Source organism: Pempheris klunzingeri, chromosome 1, assembly GCF_042242105.1.
Source record: "Pempheris klunzingeri isolate RE-2024b chromosome 1, fPemKlu1.hap1, whole genome shotgun sequence".
Classification (NCBI taxonomy): domain Eukaryota; kingdom Metazoa; phylum Chordata; class Actinopteri; order Acropomatiformes; family Pempheridae; genus Pempheris; species Pempheris klunzingeri.
Genome location: NC_092012.1, coordinates 31567572 through 31579679, shown reverse-complemented (window position 1 = coordinate 31579679; position 12108 = coordinate 31567572). Strand labels below are relative to the sequence as shown.

Here is a 12108-nt window from a genome sequence, read left to right as displayed (position 1 = left end):
TACGTCGATCGCGATCTACCGGTCGATCGCGATGGTAGTACGGGTGATGGCGTGACATAAAAAAAAATAAAATAAAGATTTTACTCTATTATCTATCATCCCTAATTAGGACTAAGCGGTTTAAAAAATGAATGAATTGTATGTATCATCCATATGGTGTTTACGACTTGATTGACGTACAAGGAGGCCAGTCTGAGATCTTTTCTCTGCTGCGGGTCACGATCAGGTACATGTGCGGTTCAAACGCGCTAGCTACTGCAAAACTCCAGCGAGCGAAGTGACATAGTTAGCCTTCTAATTTATATCTACTCAGGAAGGGATGCTCTGGGATAGGGAATGGGATAGGAAGGGATATTCGACTCCATTCAGTGCAAGTCATCAGAGTAAGGTAGTGATAGGCAATATTGATGGTTACATCACTGTTTGCCACCTTTGTGCATTACTGCTGTCAATTTTTACGTGTAATACTAAGGGTTACATTAGTTGCAGTTATGCAGGGTACGCCAACATATATTGTATGTATACATTATACTCAGTATATATATATAAATAAATACATGTTTAGCATTTTTAATGTAGGTAGATCATTTTGACCTGGTCATTTTAAAAGTAGCTCGCAAGCCGAAAAAGTGTGGGCATCCCTGGTATAGAGGTAAACACCAGAAATTACCTTGCTGCTTTTGCTGGTTTTTCACGGTAAATGATGGCAGACATCGAGAGGAAGGCAAAGAAAATTTTAGAATAGTATAGTATAGAATAGTAGAAATCAAGTTCCTTGTGGGTGAGGTGGAGGTTAGACAGCACATATTGTTTGGTGGGTGTGAAGATGAAGAAGTGCTGGGTGAGGTGACTAGAGAAGGCAAAATGTGGCTGTGATGTCTTCACATACAGCGCAGTGCGATTTCACACAAAAACTATATGAAACTAAAGTCTCACCTGGTGACATATACACTCAGTGTTAGAGAATCTTAAAAACTACTGACATTCTGTTTTGCAATTATTTAATGCTATTTGATGTTGTCTTTGATTTCTACAACTAATGATGGTAATTTCATCACGCAGCCTTGTTGTGGTGAAAAGGACTCAGTATTCAACTTTTAATATTGGGGAAAGACAAATCAGAAGCATTTCAATAGCTGCAGTGTACTACACAACTGACCACCAGTGTCAGTAGGGTACAGTTCAGCCGTCTCTTCTGCACTAACCCTAACCCTAAACCTAATTTGAGCTGGTTATATATTTTACAGCTGAATTCTGGAATAGCTATGGGTCACTAGCACAAGCACAAATAATGTTGGTAGTTAGTTTGAATGTTTATGAAAGTGGTTCTATAAGTACTGTGTAATATGAATTGAAATTAAATGTGTGAGTGGCATCATTATATGCAAGCTGATGCCACATTTATTTTCAACAGTTTGGCTTTAATTCGCCACTTCACCATCTGCTTCCCAGGTTTTCCTTATCTCCAAAATGTTTGTTTGCATTGCTCAGAGTTTTCGTGCAGGTGTGTACATTCTTCCATAAAGTTTGTTTTTTAGATCCCTACTTTTATACGAGAGGGCATAGGCACCCTTTAATGTGTACGCAACAGTTATGAACAGTAGTTATAAATCTAAGTAGTGGACAAGGGGATGAGGTGCAAGTGGGGAGATGGGTGGGAATGGTTAGGTGAGAGCAAATAGGAAATAGCAGTGATTACAGGACAGATTGGAGTGACAGGATCTGACAAACAGGGAGAAAAGTCTGAGGGCATCTGATGGACTGGTGGAGATTGGCAACTAAAGGACCTGGTGAAGTGGGAATGCAGCTGGAGGAAAGGACATAGAGTCTGACTGTGACAACTCGACCATGCAGCTGCAATAAAAATATGATTACTACTGAAATGAATTACAGATTTCAACTTGTAAATGGCAATTTTAAGGGAAATGTGTAAATTTGCAAGACACAGGCATGGGACCAATGAAGCATACATCAGACCTTGGCATATGTGAGTGCTGATGAACATTAAGTGTCATCGCACACATGTATACTAAGCTTTCTTGCAGTGTCCTGAAGTTAATTTTACCCTTCAGCTTCATTTAATTAGAAGCAGGAAGTGAAAAGGACAGGATTTCAGTCTGGCTGGCTGGAGGAAGCGTGTAGTGTAGCTCACCACTGGACCAGAGCAGAACGGCTGACTGGGTCCATGTTAGACATAATCCCTGGATTACACACATGCACGCAAACACACATGCACACACAAATACACAATTATTAGAAATGTAGACATTTTTGTCCCCCCATGAAGCATAAAACTTGATAGCGATACACATCCCTCAAAAACAATGGGTAATTTCAAAGATGAGAGAAGTAATCACAACATAATAGGGTATTTAAGTAATTTCACAAAGCTCTGTCTAATCGTACTACAATATCTTTTTTCATAATTAAATGATTATGATATAACACCTTAGGACATACAAGTGAAGTAAGTAATAAGTATCGTAATATAGTTATATTAAATAATCAATGGGGGTGCTTCAAAACCAGCCATGGTATGTACATGGCCTTACACTGTCTTATAGAATATTAACAGCACATTAGTGATTTAGGAGATAAGGGTATTGGCACCCTTTGGGCGAGTGCTACTGCAGATCCTGGCAGTCCTACTTCTAATGCTTTTCAATCTTTTAAAAGAAGTTAAGAAGATGGTTAGTGGCGTAGGCGAGTCATGAAGAATAATGTCCCATTTCCTGTATGGGACGGTGGCTCCTGGCCAATGATTTTTGATGCAGTGCATATCGTTTTATCAAGATGCTTCCTGTCTTCCATACCAAACAGCTGTTCCAAAGGTGAGGATGCTCTCCATCCGACCCCATTAAAACTCCCCCTTAGTGTTGATTTCACACTTTAAAGAAAAGGAGATTGCTATACCCAATAACTTGTAGTGGTCTATCTGACCATGTTGGACTAAAGGCAGATGGCTTCTATGCCTCTTTCTGGACCACTCTGGGCCACTTCTGGACCTCTTTCTCCACCACAACTTCTTTTGTTGGAAATGTTCATGTCTTTGGCAGCACATCAGTCCACTAGTGATGAAACCTTGTTTCTCTAAGATGTCCTATCAATGTGGTATCGTTGGCAATCATATACCATGACAGACAGACTGAGAGTGGGAAATACAGACATTTATGCCTCCATCATCATCATCGTCATCATCATCATCATCTAATGAGGGAGGATTTATTCATTTATCCAGTAGATTTCCAGAGACTGTTGAAACCACACAGGGGAATGAGTTACTGATTAGTTTGTCCCCCGTTTGTACATATGTACACTTCCCTACAGACTGGATATGTTGTACTGGACTAAAGTGTAAACCACTGTTGTGGAAACACGTCCACACCTATGGTCCTCACCTGAGTGCAGATTTCATATTTCAAGATTGAGAGTACTGTGATCGAGTGTGGATGATGCGCCTGTCTATTTTGACTTTGACTTTGACTTTTCAGCTCATGAAGAATGATGCCTTGAAGAGAACAAGGCAACACAGGCAAAGTGGTCAACCCTAAGACACAGATGCTATATGATTGTCACATTTTCAGTCACACTTCAGTACCTGAGCTCGGTAACATCTGTTGTGTGATTCTCCAGGTTCAGAGGAGGAGAGGAGGTGAGATGTGGGATGTCAAAGAGAAAACAAGAATAGAAGGGGAAGAGGAAATTAGGAAAAGATAAGAGCAAAGACAGTAGAAAACAGGGGGTAAAAGAGGAAAATGGAGAGGTGGGAAAGGAAGCACAGAATAGGGAAGAGAGAAAAGAGAGAAAAGGGCATTGAAGGAGAGAAGAGTAGACAAGAAGAGAGAGCACAAGAGAAGAAACAATGCATGCAGATAAGATAAGCGATAATTTAAGATAGAATAGCTGTGGGATAGTTTTCTGTTCCAGAGGCTTCAGATATGACCCCACTCCAACACATACAAATAGATTATTGCCTAAGATTGAAGGAAGAACGCAGATAACTGAGGCGCTGGGATTAATAATGAGATTAGAGGAGTGAAGGGGTTGTGGGTTGGGGGTGGGATTACAGCTTCAGTCTGTCGTTAACAAACACACTTCCCGACAGACAGCAAATGAGCAAAACAAAGCTGCCTTAAGAGGATTGGAGGGCTTGGCCATTGTGAGTAAAACTATGTCTCAGATTGTCTCACGCTCGGAGACTTATGGATGTTTTGCCTCATGGATGTTGTGCCTCTAATCATACACGCTCACACTAATGCTAACATGAATTATGGGTTTATTTGAACACAGTAAAGGTTTAAAGCCACCTCCAACCAGCAAGAGAAGCACAGACATAAAACACGTACAAAAATCTCTCCAGTGAAATAACCAGAACTGTTGCAGCCTTGGCAGAAAATTACAAGTTTATGGAGGACCTAATCATTAATACTAAAAAGCTGATTGACAAAATAGGTTTCCACCTTTTAGGTTGAAATGAATTTAAATTATTCTCTGCTGAGAAATACACTACTGCGCAAGAGTCTTAGGCAGGTGTGAAGAAATGCTGTAAAGTAAGAACACTTTCAAAGATATAAAATTTAACTGTTTATTAAAACTGGGTGAAAAACAGCCAAACTCTGCTACCAAGGTGAGGCTGTGGAAGTCTGAGGCTGAGTTTCATGTCACAGGACATGCACCATGATGCACCACCAACTCCCAGGCAAAGATTTCAAAGCAGATTGGGGTTTCACGATGTGCTGTTCAAGCTCTTTTGGAAAATTCAAGAAATGTGAACGTTGAGGACTGTAGACACAGTGGTCAGCCAAGGAAACTTAGTGCAGCAGATGAAAGACGCATTATGCTTACTTCCCTTTGGAAGATGTCCAGCAGCCATCAGCTCAGAACCAGCAGAAACTAGTTGGACCAGGTACACCCATCTACTGTCCAGAGAAGTCTGGGCAGAAGTGGTCTTCATGAAAGAATTGCAGCCAAAAAGCCAAAAATCTGAGATGGAAACATGTCCAAGGGACTCAACTATGCATGAAAACATAGAAACTGGGAGGAACAGGTGCTCTGGACTGATGAGTCAAAATTTGAAATATTTGGCTGTAACAGTTTGTTTGCTTAAGGGCAGGAGAGTGGAACAATAATGAGTGTCTGCAGGCAACAGTGAAGCACGGTGGAGGCTCCCTGCAAGTTTGGGGCTGCATTTCTGTAAATGGAGTTGGAGATTTGGTCAGAGTTAATGGTGTCCTCAATGCTGAGAAATACAGGCAGACACTTATCCATCATGCAATACCATCAGGGAGGCGTCTGATTGGCCCGAAATTTATTCTGCACAACGACCCCATCTATCTTCAGCGTAAAGGAGAACAAGCAGTGGAAGTGATGGTGTGGCCCCCACAGAGCCCTGATCTCAACATCATCGAGTGTGTCTGGGATTACGTGAAGAGACAGAAGGATTTGAGGCAGCTTACATCCACAGAGGATCTGTGGTCATGGTTCTCCAAGGTGTTTAGAACAACCCACCTGCCAAGTTCCTGCAAAAACGATGTGCAAGTGTACCCAGAAGAATTTATGCTATTTTGAAGGCAAAGGGTGGTCACACTAAATATTGATTTGATTTAGATTTTTCTTCTGTTCGCTCACTTTGCATTTCTGTAAAGATAGACATAAACTATTACATTTTATATTTTTGAAAGCATTCTTACTTTATAGCATTTCTTCGCACCTGCCTAAACCTTTGCACAGTAATGTCCATGTACATACCCTTTTCGCTTGTTCAGATTTGTGTACATATTTTGTCAGTTGTATTAACCAAAAAAGGGGTTTTTTTTGTACTGTGTTCTCACCAGAAGGAGCAGAAGGAAACTTTGGTACCACTGTATTCTGATTGGTACAATATCTGTGTGGTTGGATACACTGGAAGTTGATCAGAGTCTGACTTGGTCATCACTCAGTCTCACTCTGTTATTTAAATACTTCTACTTCATTTGCTTGACTCAGATTGTCACCTGGGGTTTAAATCTCACACCACTGTACGGACAGTGATGGGCACGTCACCGTATTCCACAACACCTAAAAACAAATTCATAACTTTACTAATCACTCAGCAACTAAAGTACTTGGTTACATTACTTATAAAGTTAGTCATTACTCAGCAAAAGTAGCTTTTAGCAGTTCCAAGTCACATCTTCAGTATTTATGCTCCACCCCAACTCTAGTGCCATCTTCTCATTATGTATTAATGGCAGCATGATTATTATATTTATTATATAATAATATTATATTACACTTAACTGACATAACTGACTACTGCACTTTACAGCACAGATACACATGCGCACATACGTCAGCACAGCGTAAGCATAAAGACACACAAGCACATTCATGTCTCTTTTCCTTTGTTTGTATGTTGCATTAGCATTCTCCTAATATGTCTGCTTATGTATTCCTGTGGCTCAGGGCAGTGAAGTGACATGTCCCTTTTTATTTGCACAAGCATCATGGATTCCATGTGAAATGTATCTGTTTGTGTGCATTTGTCTGTCCTGTTTCAATTCTGGATTAAAGAAGAAGAGGCAAGAAAATTAGCAAGACAAGGAAGGTACATATAAAACCTGATGAGAGGTGTGTGTGTGTGTGTGTGTGTGTGTGTGTGTCCGTGTGTGTCTCCATGCACGCACATGGTTTTGCAAACTGATTTGCAAACTGATCTTTGTGTGGTTTTGCAGGATCCACAGGGCAAAAACTCAGAATATCTTGAGAAGCAGTTGAAGTGTGAATAACATAAAGCAATGAAAAACTCAAGTGCGAGGAGTAGAGGAATTGCCCTGGAGAAATATGTTGTTTCTCTGAGCTGTGTGTTTGTGCTTATAGTCGTGAGGGAGGCTGTGCGTGCAATTTGTATATATTCATAATTGCTAAGAACAGGTGGATTGAGTGAGGGGAATTTTTATGTTTCTGAAAGAACGCTTTCTCATTTGATTCATTAATAGCTACTAAACAATGAAGGATGGAAGGAAGGATATTGAGAATCAGATAAATAAATTATAAATTATTTATGTGTGGGGCCTTGAAGATAAAATCCACCTCAACACAGGTTCAAAAGGTTAAAAAATGGCTGTTGCTACTAAACTGTATTTTACTTTTTCTGGAGTCATTTTGCATATTGTAGGTGTGTTTTGCTTATCCACATGGATAACGGGTGATTGCAGACAGCATGGTTAGCATGGATCTACTGTAAAACACCAGGGATAAACCATTAGGATATTTGGTCTCAAGTGACAAGATTTATCAATGCTTCTTCTGGGCATCATAAAGGATGTAGTTAATGATCTGCCACTTCTTTTCTTCTTCCAGTTTTTCAATTATAGTAATTTAATGAATTAGTATATTATGAAAATACACCGGATTTTAGGGTTCTGTCTGTTAAGGCTGCTTCATTTTACTTCTGGACACTTTTCAGAGGCATTTGACTTTCTATAGAGACGGGGGAATGGCAGTGAAGTTTTTTTTTAAAGTTTTTTTCTATATAGAATCACACCGGACTGCCTCTCCCTCTTAAAATATCCAATTCTTGGGCATGTATACAAATAATCAAGAACCTAGCGAACTTAGCGCATAGATCTGTAGTGGTTTGTGCTCCATTTTAAATGTGTACTGTATGTGCTGAATTCCTTGGAGCTGTTACAGAGTAGATAAAATAATAATATTGCACACAACTTAATAATTTGTGCTCTTGATTCAATAATTTGTGGACACATATAACTAATTCCTGCTCTATTTATTTATTTGTTTTTTGACAACCTGCAAAACCTGCTTTCAGGCTCTGGGTTTGGGTGAGACCACCCTCGCGAATCTCATATCAAAGAGGAAGCCACAAAGCCACAAAAATATACAATAGTTGTATGGGTTATCTAGGCTTCCTATGCACAGAGAGAGCATGAACGCCACTGTTTGCGTGGTTTTACTTGACAGAGTTGCACACACAGAGAGCCTTGCTGGTATACCATACCAGGCCAAGGACATCCCAAAATTGCGCAGCCATCTGAGTTAAAAAAAAAATTTTGCTGTGGTATGCTGTGTTGATCAGGATGTTTGTGTGGACGGACATGTTATATCCATGCTGAAGTGGCCCCTGTGGCACTCCAAGAGGTTCACCTTGAAGTCAATGTAGATCTAAGGGTTGCTACAGAGTCCTTGACACCGACAGTTCTTGACAGTGACCGTACTTAATTCACACAAATCCCATAATCAAGTTCTTTATAAAATGAAAAAATGTCTAAGCTCCTAACTACAAACAGACAAAAAGTAACAACTTAACAGAAATTAAAAACAAATAATTAGTGAACAGATAAAGTGAAAAGCTTTTGAAGGACTGTTCCTTCACACAGGACGAATTTCCCCCACTCGGCTCTGCCCCTCTGTTTTGCATGCTCCCACGTGGGGTAGGGTATCCCTTTTTGGAGATCAAACCACCCTCTAAACATTTTCAGATGCAAACAATTTTTACAAGAAAATTCCCAGAATGCATTGAGAACTGAGAGAGTGTAATATATTTATTCTGGCCATCTGTAAAATTGCAGTTTAATATGCAATATTTGTTCAGTTCATACTGCGTTTTTTTAATTTTATTTGTGTTACCCAGGCAGGCCAAGAAGCAATATATTTGTATTATCCAGGGATTAAAAGAGGGAAGTTGGATGAACAACCAGCCACGGGAGCGCACAGCCAAGCTAAGCCCCAGAATGATTTAACATTAAGGTGGTGGAATGGAATAATCCCTTTATTTATATTAATTATTAAATACCCGTGGTCATCACACAGCAGCAGAAACAATAATGTGCATCTCAGAATTCAGAATGGACACTTTTACGCATGGTGACACAGCAGCGGTAACCCCATTAATTATTACTGTTTGTTAATTATGCTGTTAGAGCAACAGCATCAGTCAGGATCTAATGGGAAATAACATTCTGTCCGTTTCCACACATCACACAGATAAGCTGTAACACAGATATTTATATTTATATACACATACATATGCATACACCGGAGAGCATGGTAGCAAGTCTCTCACTGATGATGTTACCAGTGATGGGAATCTTCTGTGAGTTTTTTGGCAGATTCCAATTCCAGCTTTTATGTGCATGCCTCTACCTGCCTCACTGAAGTATGTAGGATCTGGATCTGGTTTTGCATGGTGTCCCATTTCATAGGTAAAGCCTTCAACCCTTGCCCCTTGTAGCTCCGTTTGTAGCTCCGTCCACCAAAGGAGGGCAACTGGGATTGGGCTGTAAACTCATTCATCACAGAGATTGAATGTTTATCCATTCAGATTGTTTGGAATGAAGTGGCTGTCCTCAGGATGAGCCCTGAGCTCCATCAGACCTGCTGGGGGCATTTTTATTTTACTGTAAACAAAAGTCCAAACTCTGTCTCTTATAAATGTTTGTGCTTTCTTGTGAAATGTACCGTTACAAATAGTTTTCATTTTGCTGCTTAAATTGAGTGTCTCATAGTATTTTCAATAGTGGCATTATTGTTTGAACAGATGTGAAGCTGTGTACTGGACACAAACTCTTTATTCATTAAAGGAAATACCAAAATATAGCTGCTGGATAGAATGAAAACAGAGCTCAGTGCTCATCCTGTGCAGTGCGGTTAACGCATTTTGAGACAAACTATTTTTATAAAATCTTATTGCTGGAAACTGAGTGTACTTATAATAGAGCCCCTGAGAGAGTTATATACTTATAACGTAACATTTTTAAATTGTAGATAAAAACAAACTTCTTAAGGACTTCTTGATGTTTTGTTAGTAACACCAATATTAATGTTTCTAATGGCAGTACAATCAACTGCACTCTCACTTTACTGTTGTTGTTGCTTTCTATGCTTATACATAAAAGTGGATGCAACAAGTGTACATAAAAAATTTCAGAAGATGACAGAGAATGGAAAAATCCCGCTTGTGTTTTTATTTTCTTCTTTGTCTAAAGTCGGTATTAGATCAAATATGTAGTATGAAGGATCTTGGACATAGATTGAAATTAGGAGATAAACGAGTAAATGAATAGGTCACATAAGGAAGAAAAGCTCGCTTTGCATGTTTGCAATATAGGAAAGTTGCCAGAACAAGCGAGTGAGGAGTGAAATAGAGCAGCATAACGGACAAAAAAGAAAAAAATGAAACTGTTGAGGAGAGAAGGTTAGAGGTTAAGTTATGAGAGGAAGCAATAGGACTAATGAGTACTTGGATGTGTGGAAATGCAGAGAGAGGAGTTTCCTAGTGTTGTAATGATTCTCCCTGTGATTGTCTTTATGGTTTTGCCACTAATCACAACATCTGCATCAGTGAAACAGACTTTGTTAAAGAGTTAGCCGAAGAGGAAGGCTGTCTGACAGGACAAAATAACTAGACTTGGAGAGAGTGCAGAAAAAATAGTTGAAAGACCAAAATACGGTGAGTAGTTCAAAAAAGGGGCAAGGGTGGCTTAGAATCAGCATAGTGTTCTTCCAATTTACCGAAGGCTGTTACATTTTTGAAAAAAAAATGAATCAAAGTATTAAGAAAACCAAATTTTCTGGGAAAGGAATCATCATTGCATTCAATAAATAATGTGACTTTGGCTCTTGATTTCCTCTTTTCCCAAAAGGTGCCAATGCCCAGCTCAGTTCGAGGGGCCCGAGTGCCAGCAGAACAAGCACAGTTTCCATGGCAACGGCTATGCCTGGTTTCCTCCCATGATACCATGTTTCGAGAGCCACGTGTCGATGGAGTTCATCACGGATGTGGCTGATGGACTGCTGCTGTACAGCGGCCCCTTGGCCCAGCTGCAGGCCTGGGACCACGAGGACTTCATGGCCATAGGTAGGAGACATCTCAAGCTTAATAACGTGTCCCATCTGGCTGTGATTCAAAATTCTTCCCTGTTTGAGGACAACTGTAACTGAGGTGAGATGGAGGAAGTTACTTTTGTATTTCATTGATCTAACCTTCCTGGGCCAGCGAAAGGAAGGCCAGGCACCACTGGACTACAGTGTCAAGGCATGGTCACAAACTGAAGAAATACAACGTACTTCACGTCTCACATTCCCCTTTTTCACTTAGCCTGAAGACTAAGGATTGTTGGCAGACAAAAACGGAAATCCATTTCAGGTTTAATTCCCTCTGTGTATTAACTTGCCACGGCCTGAGGATTAGGCAGTGACAGTCACTTTTACACAATTCATGCACACACTCCGTGATTTTGATCTTATTAAAGCTGACAAGCCATGCATTTTGATGTGGACTACTTTGATTCTCATTTAAACGTAATTGTTTAAGCTATTTGGGAAAGAAGACACACACACACACACACACCTGCTACTCCCTACGTGAAATTATTTGTTATCTGGGGTTTGACAGCTTTACATCTCTACGTCTTCTCTTTTGTTGCCGTGGCATTCTTGTGAAAGTTTAAAGACAATAAAGCTTGTTGAACTGAGGGCAGCATGCAGGAATTATAGACAGACGGAAACAGAGAACAAAATGTCTCTGACATTTCAGTGTATTTTGTGTTTTAATCTGAGAGACTAACGCCTCCTTGTCTCTCTCGTTACTTCATCCCTAGCATTGGTCCTTCTCTCTTGGGAAAGATGCTGTTGTTCCATCACTGCCAAAGTAATATGTGTGGGAGGTGAGGTCTGCCATGAGAGCGGGATGTGCTGTGTGTGTGTGTGTGTGTGTGTGTGTGTTATAAGCAGGTTTGCCGTGTAAATGCTGAATTATTTATTTAGCTTTGGTTGTTATCAGAGGTTCTATGTGCATCTGAGAACGAGTCAGCCTGCGTTATTGGATCCTAAAGAGTTAATGCATTTGTGGAGTTAAGGCTGATTTGTCACTGCACAGAGTGTAATTAGAGTCAGGCTGTACATATTTAGAGCTCTAATTAACTTGTTTCAAGGTTCACCTACTGCATACAACAAATCCACCAGCAAGCCTAGACTGTGCCGGAGCTTAATATAACTGCATTAAAGTGTGTATATGTAAGTCTATCACTGAAGCAAATAGTGTAACGATAAAATGATTTGTTGAGGGCTTTTTTCCAATATTTGCGGATGGAAGCTTTCTAATACTGTGAG

At 40.0% G+C, this 12108-nt stretch overlaps 1 protein-coding gene across 1 annotated transcript in view; it reads left to right on the top strand.

The window, feature by feature from the left end:
* Nucleotides 1-12108, top strand: part of LOC139216193 (neural-cadherin) — a 241800-nt gene that overhangs the window by 168680 nt on the left and 61012 nt on the right. The window contains exon 27 of the mRNA XM_070847299.1: nucleotides 10641-10855. Coding sequence (XP_070703400.1) covers nucleotides 10641-10855 — 215 coding nt within the window. The remainder of the gene's footprint in view (nucleotides 1-10640; nucleotides 10856-12108) is intronic.